Source organism: Cyprinodon variegatus, unplaced genomic scaffold (genome assembly GCF_000732505.1).
Source record: "Cyprinodon variegatus isolate N-32 unplaced genomic scaffold, C_variegatus-1.0 Scaffold410, whole genome shotgun sequence".
NCBI classification, from domain to species: domain Eukaryota; kingdom Metazoa; phylum Chordata; class Actinopteri; order Cyprinodontiformes; family Cyprinodontidae; genus Cyprinodon; species Cyprinodon variegatus.
In genome coordinates, this window is record NW_015150863.1 from 226347 (window position 1) to 240890 (window position 14544).

A 14544-nucleotide genomic window follows, 5' to 3' on the forward strand; every position below is an offset into this window, starting at 1 on the left:
CAAAAAGGGGTGTTTCTTTACTTATAAAAAATAACAGAAATATTCTACATTCCCCTTTCAACTGCACCACATGTTGATGTGATTATGTGAGTTATTGAAGTTTTTGGGAGGCACACAAAAAATAAATGACAGAATATTCACAAATGCCAGCCTATTGGGGGTTTAACCAGGCAGCTTAGAAAATTATGATCACCAACATCTGAGAAGATAATGATAAACCACCGAAGGAAATTGTTCACAATTTCTTGATGGTTAAGGTGTGAAGAAGTTGCTGCTTATTAAATCAAAACAGCAGGTCTGTATGAAAGTACCCAATAATACAAGCCTGAATGAGAAATCGAACCTGGTAAAATTATCATGACAAAAATAGGATAAGAAAATGGTCATAAAAAATATCAGTGGATCTCTGCTGCTTTAAAGAGCTGATATGAAGCCTAAACTTGATCAAAGTCAGAACAATAAATACAAGAACCGCCACACTGGTATTAAAAACTGTCCTTAACTGACACAGCAGAAGCTGTGCTCCAGGGTGGCACAGTGGTCTAAACGCCTCTGCTATCATCACCACGACAGAGAATCGCAATGCGATGGCCCCCCACTGTGCTTCCTTGATCAGCAGCCACATTAATCCTCTTCTTGACTCGGCACCTTTACCAGCATGGGTTTAACTTCCCAACAATCAGCACCGTCTACACAGCTGGAGCACAGGGGCTGCTGACTGAGCGAGGGGAGGCTGATCGCATCAATGGCTGATTAGAGCGTCCTGTGAAAATGGGAGGAGCAAAAGCTGCGGCTCTAATTACAGATATAATGAGTCTTGTGTGTTTACGACAACTGGACAAAGAAACCCTGCAGAGACAGATTCAATAAATCCCATTTCTCCCTGCCTGGATGGACTGGTAAAAAAAAAACACAGATCTGGAAAGGTCATAATGACTTCTATCGGACGATCTTTGATCTGGCCCGCAAAGACAACACACACAAGTCGACATTCACCGTGAACACACAAAAAAATCTCATCAGGGCCAACCATCCCTGTTGTCCCAGGTGAATAACAGAGGAGAATCTGTAGGGCAAGGAGGGAAAACTGCCTCACTTTGCAGAGATATTGTTAGTGATTGCATGTGACCATGTTGCACCTTTTACACCACTGTAAACAAGACATTTTTTAAGCGCTACAAAAGTAATATCAATCAATTCAAGTCCTCCTCACTTCATCATATATTGTGAGTTTTAACATGAAGGATATTTTGCATGTTTGCTACAAAACTTATTTGTTTATTCAAGTATGGATTTTGCCTTTTCCTCACAGAGTGACAAAGCGATAAATTAGCATTAGGAAAAAGATTAAATAAGAGAAGGGATGTCGTTTGATTCTTACCTGTAATGTACATGTGTGACTGTAGGAGGCCTATAACCAAAGATCCACGTCTGGATGTCCATTGGCTTTGCTTTGGGGTACGCTATGGTCACGTCTATAACCCACTGCAGGCCTTTACTTTTATTAACTGTCATGGAGAAAGAAAACAAAAAACACAATTTGTAAAAAAAAAAAACATAAAAAGGCATACTTTTAGTTCAATAGATTTAACAGCGTACTGAAGGACAGGATAGGTTCATAAATTAATCTTAACAGACAGATCCAACAACCTAACAGTATTACTAGACTTACTCTTTTTAATTTTTTTAATGGATATTTCCAAAGGGGTTAGGTTTTATACATGTAATCTGTAAGAAGTTCAGACTGAAAGGACATAGGAAGATGAATGGAAGCACTTGAACGTATGATGGGCTGTTGGGGCTATGAAGCAGCAAGGGAATAGGGTTTTGAATTGGCAGGAAAAAGGAGGTATGTAACAAATGGATAAGAAGAGAATGAAAGAAGCCTTTATATTTTAGGACAGATGAACGGAATGATTCGGTAGAACTGCGGACGTAGAAGTTAAATGCAAAATTTTGCAAGGATGAACTAGTAGATATTTGCATCCATGGACCAACTGGTGAATCAATAGAAGGATGATTGCATTTTAAAATATTTTAATCAGCATCTCTAATATTTCGTCAAACTGATTAACAAAAAAAAATGGATGGATCTTGGGATTGATGGAAATAAATAAACGGAAAACATGACAGAATAAAATGAGAAAAATCCAAAATACTTTAACAGCCTTCATTTTTTTTTTAAAGACATGAAAGATAGTCATGATGAAATTCCAGACTCTGTAAGAACATTGCGTCTTTGAAAAAGAAAAAAAAAAAGGTTTAAAAAAAATTGCGGTGAGGTGGGAGGGTCGATGTAGAGAGGTAGGAAAGACGAGACATGTTTAATTGTAGGAATCTGCCACAGGCTGGGTTTTCAGGTGTTGTTCAGCTGAGTCAACTCTGTCTAAACGCATTTAGATTAATTAGATGATGTACAACATGGTTGACGAGACTCAATGCTTCACATCCATACTCAAAATCTTGCTGATGGTAAAATAATTCATTCATTTAAGCATGAAGAATCTTTAAATTCTGACCAACAGCTGCAACATGGTCCTTCTAGAGAAGCTTTCAGAGAGAAATCTATAACCAAAACAGAGGAAGAGACTGGTCTAAACATGTTCAAGAATCGCCTCTTTCCTGGAAACCCAGAGGCAATTCGTAATAACCTTCAAGTCAAACAAGCTAATTAAACATCAGAGATAAATGGGGAGTATGTTAGCAGTGCAAAGTAGCTTTCACTTTATAACGCAATAGATTATGTCACATTAGATGGTTTTCCCTGCCTCAGTGTGCTTTGCAGTAGGTATTACAGACTCTGAGTGGATGTAATTAAGTGAGTTAGTGTTTTGCTGCATCAAACTGCAGCTTGTTAAGACACTTTTTGTACCAACAGAGGCAGCTTTTGTGGGTGGGAGAGTTCTGCTGAGGTTAAGATACTTAACCTGGTTAAGACGCTGCATCTGTAATAGAAAACAAAATCCCATTGCTGGTGCTTGGTCAGGAAGAAAGAAGGAAATATGGCTCCATTGTGTCCAAAAAAGGTTAAACTGAAAATATTTTGAGATATTGAGGTGGAGTGTTGACCTGGTGGTTAGATCAGCGCGCATTAGCTCTAAGAAAGATGCAAGTACCCGGTTCAATCGCCACAGCCTCCACTTTGGGTCCCTGAGCAAGACCCTTAACCCCACACTGCTCTCTGGGCGCTGCACAGTGGCAGCCCACTGCTCCCCAAGGGGATGGGTTAAATGCAGAGGTACATTTCTCCAATTTGAGATCAATAAAGTTCAATTATTATTATTATTATAAAACAGCTTCCAATCATCAGATCGTCACTTAGCTTGAGGCATAACCTGGGACTGATCTTTATTGCAGGTGTTTTAGATTTGTTAAAAAAGAAAAAAAACATTTAGGCTCCACATACTGAAATGTTTTTACTGATATATACTAAAACATAAACATATAAATGAATAATCTCCAACCTCTGAATATAAGAAGGTAGCTGTCAGGGATAGATTGCAGATAATTTTGGATTCTTTGTTTGTTTAAATTATAACCGAGCAAATATTTTCTACAATGATCCGTCTTCCCCTAAAATTAGATAATGCCAACATGCAAATGCACACATGGTGAACATTTCTCCAATTACCTCATTTTACTTTTCATTTTATTAAAGGACCATGTTTAATGTCATATTAACATAAGATTTTCATAAACACTGGATTACTTCATTGCTTCACATATTTCCATTCATAACGCTTCAAACTCCTGGGAAAACCCGGTCCACACATTCAAAAAGATTTTTTTTCAACAGGTATCTTTAGTTACTGTTACAGGCTTAAAGTGGCAACAAAAGAAATTTACCATCAGAAGAAAAACGTAGGAATGGAAAAAAAAATGTAATGTAATTTTATATTAGAGCAGTTTTCTAAAAGGCAAAAAAAAATGAATATATTTGTTAGGAAACTGCTGTTGACATTCTTGCCAGTTTTTCATAGGATATTATTTGTTTATATTAATATCCAAATAATATTGTTCGAATGAAATTAAGAAATATGTCATGATAAAAGTTTTGGTCATATGGTTCAGCCCTATGAGCCTGTGGTAAGAAAAGCGGGGTACGCCTATTTTTATAGCACAATTCATGGTGCTTTACATAATTTGGAAAGTAAAATATAACAAAAATAAAAGCAGAAAAGAAATCCAGGATTAAAAAAAAAAATAAAAACAGGTACTAAAACAAATGAAACACCAAATCCTTAAACTAATGATACCTCAGTTAATATAATTTCTCTACAGTCAAAGGCAGCTCTAAACTAATGGGTTTTTAACTTTGACTTAAAGAACTCAGGCTTTCAGCACTTGTAAAGTCTTATGGAAGTTTGCTCCAGATCAGTGGAGCACAGGAACTAAATGCTGCTTCTCCATGTTTGGTTCTAGTTCTGGGTGAACAGAGTAAGCTGGAACTAGAACATCTGGGAGGTCTTGGAGGTTGATCTGTTATGTATTGTGGTGCTGATCCATTCAGTGATTTATAGACTACCGTAACAGAAGGATTTTTAAGTCTATTCTCTGGACTACAGGGAACCAGTGGAAGAACTTCAGAACCGGGCTGATGCGTTCTACTTTCTTAGTTCTAGTGAGAACACTGGCAGCAGCGTTTTGGATCAGCTGACTGATGGACTTTTTAGGCAAACTTATGAAGATACATTCGCAGTAATCAATTCTACCAAAGATGAATGCATGAATAAGGTTTTTCTAGATCCTGCTTGGACATTAGTCCTTTAATCCAAGAAATGTTCTTCAGGTGATAAAAAGCTGACTTAGTAACTGCCTTTATGTGCCTCTGAAGGTTCAGATCTGAGCCCATCATCACACCAACATTTCATTCATAATAAGTGGTTTCTAGCTGCAGTAGCTGAAGCTGAAAGCTAACTCTGGATCTGAAGATTATTTCCCAAGTTTAAACTTAATTCAGTTGGAGAAAATGACAACACATCTAAGCACTGATCTGTTCAATAAATCAAGCCCTGATGGAAAGGGAGCTAACAAATTCCAACATGATAAACTAAATAATATTTTTGTTTTATTCAATAAGATTGATTTGCTGAAAATGTTTGACGGATATTACTATTGTTAACCATACAGCATGTCAGGTAGATAAGGAATTGGTGCAAAGTAAAGGATTTGAGTGAATCATCTGAACCTTAGAAATATTCCCATTTGAAAAGGTGAATTTGATTGTCTAAATTTGATGATTATAATTGTATCTAACTTAATGAATGCAACTGAATGTAAATCTTGATGATGATGATGATGGCTTAATTGGAACGATCTAAGCTGCATTTAGACAGACTTGGTTTTTGTATATATGGATAATTACAAGTCAGTTTTAAAATAGTCTTAAAAGGATATTTGATGTAAATATATAAATAAACTTAATGCTGTATAGAATAGAAGGTATATATACAGCACATAATGTAGAAATCTGTTATTTATTGTTGGTTCATGACAGATATTTCAACCGTAATGAGGTTTTAAGTATTGAACCTTCAAAAATGGATTGGTGGATATACAGACAGCAGTTATACAACTACTATGAAACAAAGGAGAATCAAAGGCTATTTTCACCCTCCAGGCAAAAGTGGCCCAAATCCAAATTTTTTGCTCAAAGGTGACCTATATTCATTTTTTTGACAGTCTGAGCAGCACAAATCGGGTTGCTTTTCAAAGCAGTCATGTTGCATTTTGTCTTTTCCACTATGTGGGAAAAGTCCCAAGATTTTACTTCAAAATAAAAGTCTTGGCACAATAAAATCTACTTCCATTAAACAGCCACTTAGATTAATCTAGTCATGATCTTGCCAGATGTGTAACATTTATATTTAGTCCTGTAAACTGAGCAGGATGTGTGATAATACGTTTTTTTTTAGCAGGTCTGTGACTTCAGGGCTACACATTGTTCACTTGTGTCTGAAGCTGCTTATATATAAAGTGAGCAGCCATGCAAAAAAATTAATAAAGAAGAAACAAATCTGAAATAAGCATTTGTTTTATGTTTCAACACTTAAATAAATCCTAACCTGGTCTGCTTGCTGACACAAACTAAACGCTATTTTCCTTCTTAAGCTGATAGGTCTGCATTTGCTTGTCAAATGTGACAAAAACAGCAAACACCAGCAGCCTTCATCAGCACGGGTGCCTCTGAAACGAGCTTATTTGACTGCCTGGGTTGGAGTCAAAGACTGGGCTGCTGTTAATGTGTAGCAAGAACTTCCCATTCGAAGCACACTGGCTTCGTTGTGCAGAAACAAAGGTGTGACAAAAGATGAGCCGAATTTCACAACTGCCTGGATGCATTACATCAGACTGAGAAAGAAACCAAAGAATTTCAACACTGAGCAGAGCTGAAACTGAGCGGGAAAGGCTGAACAACGTGAAGGGAACGTTACAAAGAGTTCCGGCTCGGTACATCATGTTTTACTGATCAGGAAAGACTTCTGATTTCTTTTTATTTTAGAGCATCAAAATAAGTCAAACCCTTTAAGCTTTGTTATTTTTTTTTTTTTTTTACATTTTGTCATGTTTCAACCCTCAACTTCTAATCATATAGTTTTAATATTTTGTGCTCAATCAACACCAAATGGTGCCAAATTATGGTGGTGTTTCCATTACAAAGTGTTCCAAAAACGATGAAAATATTCTGCTGATTACAAAAAAAAAAAAATCAAAATTTTTCTCAATGCAGTATTTCTACTAAATAACAAATAGGATTAAAACTGCACAGCATAGCAGCATTGGATGTAAAAAGTGAGATATATCCATATTTTTAGCCAACACTAGTCCTCGTCACAAGCTAAATATAAAAAAAATACTTATGAATCCAAATTAGCCGCAACATCATCCTCTAATACTTATAATACTTCCGCTCTTCTTCATCTTTTTGTCAGGCAGTAAGGTCCAGCTGCAGATCACGTGACCCATGTAGTGTTAAACATGTTTCCGTTTCTAAATATGATAATTTCAAGGTTAAAAAAAAAAAAGGGTAAAAAAATTGAAAATCAGAGTCCTTTCGAAAATACAGTCTTTCCATTTAAAAAAAATAAAAAAATTTTATTAGAATTTGAGCAATTTGATGGTTAAGCCTTTATAGGGCTTTATCGTTTTGGATTACTTGCATACCCCTTACAAATGTATCTATATATCAAATGTAACTATATGGCAGTACATGTCAGTTTTGCATTTGACCGGTTAGATGAGGGTGACATTTTACCTACTATAAACTCAATTGAAAAAAAGTTAATAAGTTGAAAAACCTAATTTAAAAGTTAAAAAGTTAATGAGCCAAATTAAAAAGTATAAATGGTAAGTGCCTGTATCAGCATTAATGCTCCAAGGTTATGTTGCAGTATAAAAACTGTGTTTCTTTCAATGTTTTTCATTAATTTCTTATAGAGATTTTTCTTAATATGTTAAAACAAAATACCATTTCGAGTTTTTACATTGACCTTGATTTTTGTCATCAATATATACTTATTTTTTAAAGTTACAAGAGTTATAAGGTCTTGTTCTGTCCTTCAATAACACTCTTGAATTGAAATTTAGATCGTTTAAGTATTTTACTGAGAGCCCTATAAAGGGTCGATGGAAGCGCAGCTTGTGAGGAGAGGAAAAGTGCATCTTAAAAAGGCAGGGCTGCTTTCTCCTAACCTTAACATTTACAAATACCTTCTTTATTTTCTTCTTTGTCTTGTTAACGAGCTTCCTTATTAATTACTCTCCATGCATTCTCTCTCTAACCAAGTTTCACTGTTTGGCTATTGCTTCTGTTTAGGAGTTTGAAGGCTCCAACCTTCATTTCAGATGTGTTCTCTGTAGGAAAGCCCGACCTTTGACAGCACACACCTCTGTTTATCTAACATGCCTGTGTCAGTTATGCTACTATCCTACAGGGAAGAGGCAGAAAGGGGGCAACAAGCAGTCTGGTTAGCTATGTGTCTAAATGACTTGACAGCCACAGCTGGTATTGAAGGAAACGGCCGTGTTAATCCTGTGAGGGCGGTGTGATGCAGATCTGCTTCCATCCAGAGAGGTGAGCCCGGAGCCAAGGTTTGCTGGTGGCTTCCAAGGAATGACAAACAATACTGTAAAAGCAGCAGTCGTAGTAATTTGAAATGACATCGGATAGACCCTGCCCTCTGTAAACAGAGGAGGGAGCTACGCTGACAGATATCTGGCTCCATCAGGCCATATAGCTGGCCAGTTACAACACATGAACCGCAAACCCATGATGGTAAACGGCCAATGTTCAACCTTTGCTTATCTGCAACAGCAAACACACCTTTATAATGAGACATAAATCTTATCGGTCTTCAAGGCACATGGAGCCTTTCTGCAGAATCTGACCCCTGTGCAGCGGTGCGTTTAGCTTGGATGACATTGCATGGCTGAAACAGAGCTGCACGCACATTTACATCAAATCCTATTTTCTCCAAGTGGCCCCATTTGTCTCTCAGTGAGTCAGCAAGCTCAGGGCACCTCTGCAGAGCATCAGGGAGGGTCAGAGCGAGACAGAGCAGCGTCTTTGATCTGGTGCACAGAGAGGACAGAACAGTGAGGGGCACTATGAGCATGCTTCTGGGTAGGAGTGTTTTCTTGCCCATGGTAAAAAACATTATTAGCTAAATTTAAGCTGAAGGACAAGTCCTTATGCAGGAGCTTCTTCTTCCCCTGAGCTGCTGCTGCTCAGAGGAGGCATGAATGAAGAGCCAGGACGTGATCTGATGAGTTTATGAAATATAACCACCAACATAGAGCGCCTTAAAAGTCTCTTAAGTAAATTGAAACCTTTTCTGTTTTTTAAAAACTTAACACTAAAATTAAATTCTTTATCGTAGACCATCTCTTAGGTTCATTGCTTTAAAGGTATTTCCAGCTATCTTCTCATTAACCCAAATCATCTCTCATGCCACTGCCACCATGTTTCACAGAGAGAATGACACGTTCAGAGAGATGCTTGGGGTTAAGTCAGGATTATTTACATTTTTGCTTTGGTTCCCTTGTTGACATCTCTGCAGCTCCTCCAGAGTCACTGAGAGCCGTTTTAAATGTGTTCACCAATGTTCTCTACCAAACCTTTAAAGCTCTCCTTGATAAGGTGCATTAAGTGTGGGATAAACTAAACACAAGTGGATTCGCTAGTTTAGTGACATATGAAGATCAAAGTTTGCACAAAATTTGATTTAGATATGTCAGGGGTTGACGTTGCCCTTTGGGCAAGTGGCTTTCACATTTCATTTGCTCAGAAACAATTTTTACTTACCCAGTATAATGTTTGATAAATATAGTTCCTAATATTCATTTTTGTATATATATATATATATATATATATATATATATATATATATATATATATATATATATATATCAATGAAACATGTTTGTTTTTTACATGTTTTTTTGTAATTCAGTATTTTTTAAGTTTACAGGTTCCTGGTGTGTATATGCATGCGTCAGATAATGAACTTAATCCTACATTACCGTGTTAACATGCTTTTCAATCCTTCCTGCACGTTCTTTTCAAACTTAACTTTGCTTTAAACTGTTGTGTGCTTGGAAAAATATAAATTGTAATGTTAAAAATCTAAAAAAAACCTTGACAGGTTAAAAACTTACACTACTACTACTCACCAATTTAGCATATTTAGCTCTATAACATTTAAATGCACCACTCCAATGTCTAAGAGAAAAAAATGTAATGAACATTTTTTAAATGTATGACCACTGTAAAGAAGACTGCCATATGATAGAAATATTTACACTGTTCGCATACAATTATTATTATTTTCCTAATCCCTGACTGATCATTTTTAAATTTAGCGTGTATTATAGTATAGATTAAATTCATCATCCAGCTGCAGAGTCTTTTTCAAATCACGCGAGAATGTGTACAAAACAACAAAAATGGCGCCGGCAACACTTGTGGGTCGTTTTCAGCGAATGTCGGTGATTTTAAAGTAATTTTGAGCGACAAATATTTTTTTTTTGCGATCATTGAACTTGCCCGGCAGGCAAATACAATGAAATTTGTACTAACACGACAATAAAAACTACTTGCCACGGGCGATGGTTTACATCGAGCCCTGTAAGTGAGAATAAAAGCTAAAAAAGGTACTTTCTCCTTATTTTTCCTATTAACCCCCTCAAAACAAACAAGGTTGCTGAAATATTAATAAAAAAAAAAAAAATTCTAAGGCAGATATTTTCACTTTACAACAGAAGAAACCACCCTTCTTTTTTCTGGACCCACTGTCTGGCCTGCAGAGAGAATAAAAAGAAGGCATCTGGCCGTTACTGTTGAGGTGGTGAAACACAGAGCTGAGTGGAAGCTATGAGCCACTCTCTCAATAACACCAATCCAAGCTCTCTTCTATTAGCTACTAGCACAGCACATAGGAGATGGAAACCTATTGGGCAAAGGGTGCAACCTTGCACGCCGGTGGGGATCACATCTATTCTCTAGATTATGGTTTGAAAGATGCAATGCTTCCTGAGGACTACCTAAAGAGTAGGACCACAGATATCTTGCCAACTTTAAAGAGAGTCCAACTTTTAGTAAGCAGTAAAAAAAAAAAAAAAAAAAAAAAGAGACCTGTTGTTCAAAACTGAGAAAATTCTGACATTCAACCGTTTCTTGTTAATTTCTCCATTATCTTCCTGCACAGTGGCTGTATTTAGGGCTGGTCTCTTGACACACAGAAAAAGAACCACTCTCTTCCAAGTAACCGCTGGGGCTTTTCAGGAACATTGATGCAATTTCTGGTACTGCAGTCCGTGCCACCTCTTTCCTCTCCTGCCAGTCTTAAAAGTCGCATCTCATTTACAAGCAGAACGACCGGTAAACAGTGCATGAAGCATGCAACTTAATGCTGTTTCATGCATGCGTCTTCACCAGCTGAGCAACGGACATTAAACATTTGTTAAAAAAAACGACAGGGCTCTGTGCCAGGAGGAGTTCACAGAAACAAAAAGGATTTAAAAATAGTAAAAATCTTTCCTCAGGATTAACATTTACTGTATAAAGCCAAATAGCAGCTATGTTTGTTTCAGTTGCTAAGAAAACTTCTTTCGTTTACCTGTTTGGTTCCGGGTCGAGGTGTCGCTGCCCACGCTGCCGTTCTCTTGCTGAGCGGTCAGAGTTTTCAGAATGACATGAGTTGCCCCAAGGCGAGGCAATGTCACATGGGTCAGGTGAGGGAGAGAGTTTTTCTTTGCAAACACCTGGCTGGTTTCTCGCCTCTTCCTGAGGAAGCCTCCCTCGGGGAAGAGCACTATCCACTTCCTGTCGCGGCTGTGGTAGTATTTTTCTAAATGCTCCCTCAAGTAGACGAGCTGCTTGTCTCTGTGAGCTTTACCCTGATCAAAACACAAAAACAGAAACATGCATATAAGTGTAGAGGGTTTAGCAAGAATGGTTTAATGACACTGCAGCAGGCTGAATGGTCTTACACCTCTTTAAAGACAAAACAAACTTAAATATCCAGCCTTCTTTGTGAGCTTTGGCCCCATTTTCACTACAAATGAAAGCAGCACAGTGTAAGGGATTTCGAATGAAATTCGAATCGCCAGTGTTTGGAAAACAAAATGTCTGCCTGTTTTCTGGTTCATTATGTTCAAGTATGTATTTAGCCCATTTATTAGACTTTCTCTTCCTTTGATGCCTCCACTAGAGGTTTATATATTTTAGTGGCTGAGAGCCTAAAACCCAGAAAAAGGTGGTGGGGGCTTTCTGAAAAAAAAACTAAGAAAATTAAGTCGAAAATATGGCTAAATTTTTTATCAATATTGTTTTAGCAACCTTCAGCAGTAATTAGGCCTGCACGATATAACCAAAATTACACTTTATTTTTATTTTCTTCTGCACTTAACAGAAACATGAGATGTTTCACTGCAGGTTTTCATTTTTTCATGACATTAAACTTTGCTTGTCTAGAGTCCATTGTTGCAGGACTTTACTGTTGTGTGGAAAAGTTCTTCCATCTGCCTGCATGAATGGATCTGGATCCCTTCTGAGTGGCGACAAAGTCACACCAAGCATATTGTAGCCACCTAAATGTGATGAGACCAAAACTGGATGCCACTTGCTTTGGAAAATTGCGTTTTGTTAAATTATATTTATATTACAAATGCAATGTTTTGCCTAGCCTTCGCAAAAGTATTCATACTACATGTTATATAAATACTGATATACAACAATCATATTGGCAGAGGTCAGTGCTTTAATGCGGAACATGAAAAAACAGACAACGGGGGGCAGAGAGGACGGATGGTTGGCTATAGAATGGATGAACTAATAGGTGGATAAATTCAACGTACAAAAAGATGTATAAAACAAATTAACTGGTGGATGAGCGAACAGAGGATTAGATAAATACGGTCCGATGGATGATAAGGCAAAAATGCATAGAAAACATCGAGCCTTAAAAAATGGACAAAAGAAGGTATATGAATGATAGTAATGAAAATAAATGGACAGAGACGAATTGTCTGTCCTGACAATTTTTAACCCTTTGGTTAATTTTACACGAGGCTGTTCAGGTTAAGGTAGATTCAACCACAGAAATGGAAAAAATACTGATTCAACGTTCGCTCATTTTAAACCACTTTCACTGTCTTTAATACCACGACTGAAATGGATGCAAACCAAGATGGCCATGACAAGATAAATGCATTAGCAAGGACAGGATGAGGAGAAACGGTATCGATTTTTAGTTAGGCATGGTCAAACGCCATTTTAAATGTATTAGCTCAACCAGCCAGCTCTCCATGTGAGCATATTTGTTTGTCAGTGCAGAGGTAATGTGATACAACACAAGTGCTGCACTACTACAGTCAGGGGGTAAAACGGCAATTCATTTATCCAATGGAAAATCTGGGCTCCTGTTAAAACAGACGACGCTGAGGAGGTTCGACACTTTATAAGAGACGTCTGTGACTGTTGCAGTTTGGCTGCAGATAAAACGGTTTCCTCCACAGAGGATACGCAAATACAAAGGTTCTGATGGGACCAGCTCATCACCTGGTCCAATCTGATTTTTAGCCAACTGTCTCTCAAGTCTACAAACAGTTTAGCGTTGTTGGCCGAGCTCCTGCTCCCTTTAATTAGTTTACTTAACTGACATTTAGCTGAGCTAAAACCAACACAAGAAATTCCACTCAATGATGTTTCCTAGGATAAAATATCTAATCTTTCTGGATGATTCGATTGAAATGACTATAAAAGTACCTTGAGATTAAATGAGTTGTGAATTGGCACATTATAACTAAGCAGATTTTATTTGAGATGATTTTAAAAAAAGAACATGATGTTGAACTTGAGGTATTTATATCAGCAGTAGCTAATACATGAAAGGCTACTGTAATTATTTCAAAGATGTAGAGATAAAAAGTATCTGTCTACATTTGAAAATACAAAACCAAGTTATTAACTAAGGAATAAAATTCTTAAATATACAGAAAAATATGCAAAAGGTGCATCTATATAGCCTAGTAAACTAGCCCCACCCGCCAGCGGCCAAAATCATTTTTGCCTGCGAATGCCTAGCCTCGATCAATGCCTCAGGCCCAAGAACTGCCGGACCAATCACAACACAGAGATGTGTTTTGAATTTTTGGGTGCAAAGCGGGCGAGGTTTTGAGGGCGTGACAACAAAGCTTTGCGACGCTGGAGAAAGCACAACAAGGAAGATGGCAACAACTACTGAACAGTAGCATGCACTGCGGCAGCAGCAGCATTCAATGGAACGCTCCATTGAAAGTTAAAAGTTCTCTTTTCTGTTGAATTTGTTCAATAGAAGTATGTTTTAAGACCATTCGAGGCTGGAATATTAAACTTTAAAGTGTCACTATATGGTCCATTCACCGATTTAATGCGTAATTAAAAAAGCAATTCCCAAAGTTGAGAGGACTGCAGCAACCAGCAGACCTCCGAGGCCAATGGCAGCCATGGTTAACCGCAGCCAGTCTGCAGCGGCCCTCTCTCGGCATAGTCGTGTGTAAAGGACCGCTGGCTCTGATGGACTGATGGATTAGACTTGGGGTTTTCATTGAAAAAAGAGCAGAAAGAGGCTCTACACTCATAAATTTTTAAATAAAGGACGTATTCGCCGTTTTACCGACATGCTGTTTGTTTACACTCAGTCATAGTTGCGCTCATTGGTGAGAACGTTGGCCAATAGGCACAGACATGGTTTGAAAAATAACGGGTTGTTCTCATAAACAATCTTCCGATGTCTCATTCATCCGGGCCAGACTAAATTATACATTAAATCTCACATTTAGTCTGGTTTATAAGGCTAGCATCTATAGGAAGAATTTTTTTTGTCATCCTTTTGTATTTCCCCTAATCTAACAACATACGACTTTTTCTTTCACATAATACAGAAGCTAAAATCTTAATTTAAAAAGCTAACGAGAATTTTAGTAGAATATATCTCTAAATATCAACTCATGTCAGCTGGCATTTAATGGACATTGCAGAATCTGCATTCAGACACTTATGTT

General features: G+C 37.5%; 1 protein-coding gene across 1 annotated transcript in view; it reads right to left on the reverse strand.

The window, feature by feature from the left end:
- lpgat1 (lysophosphatidylglycerol acyltransferase 1) overlaps nt 1-14544 on the reverse strand; it is a 55160-nt gene that overhangs the window by 13959 nt on the left and 26657 nt on the right. Inside the window, exons 5-6 of the mRNA XM_015388003.1 lie at nt 11118-11397; nt 1382-1508 (exon numbers count right to left, since the gene is read on the reverse strand). Coding sequence (XP_015243489.1) covers nt 1382-1508; nt 11118-11397 — 407 coding nt within the window. The remainder of the gene's footprint in view (nt 1-1381; nt 1509-11117; nt 11398-14544) is intronic.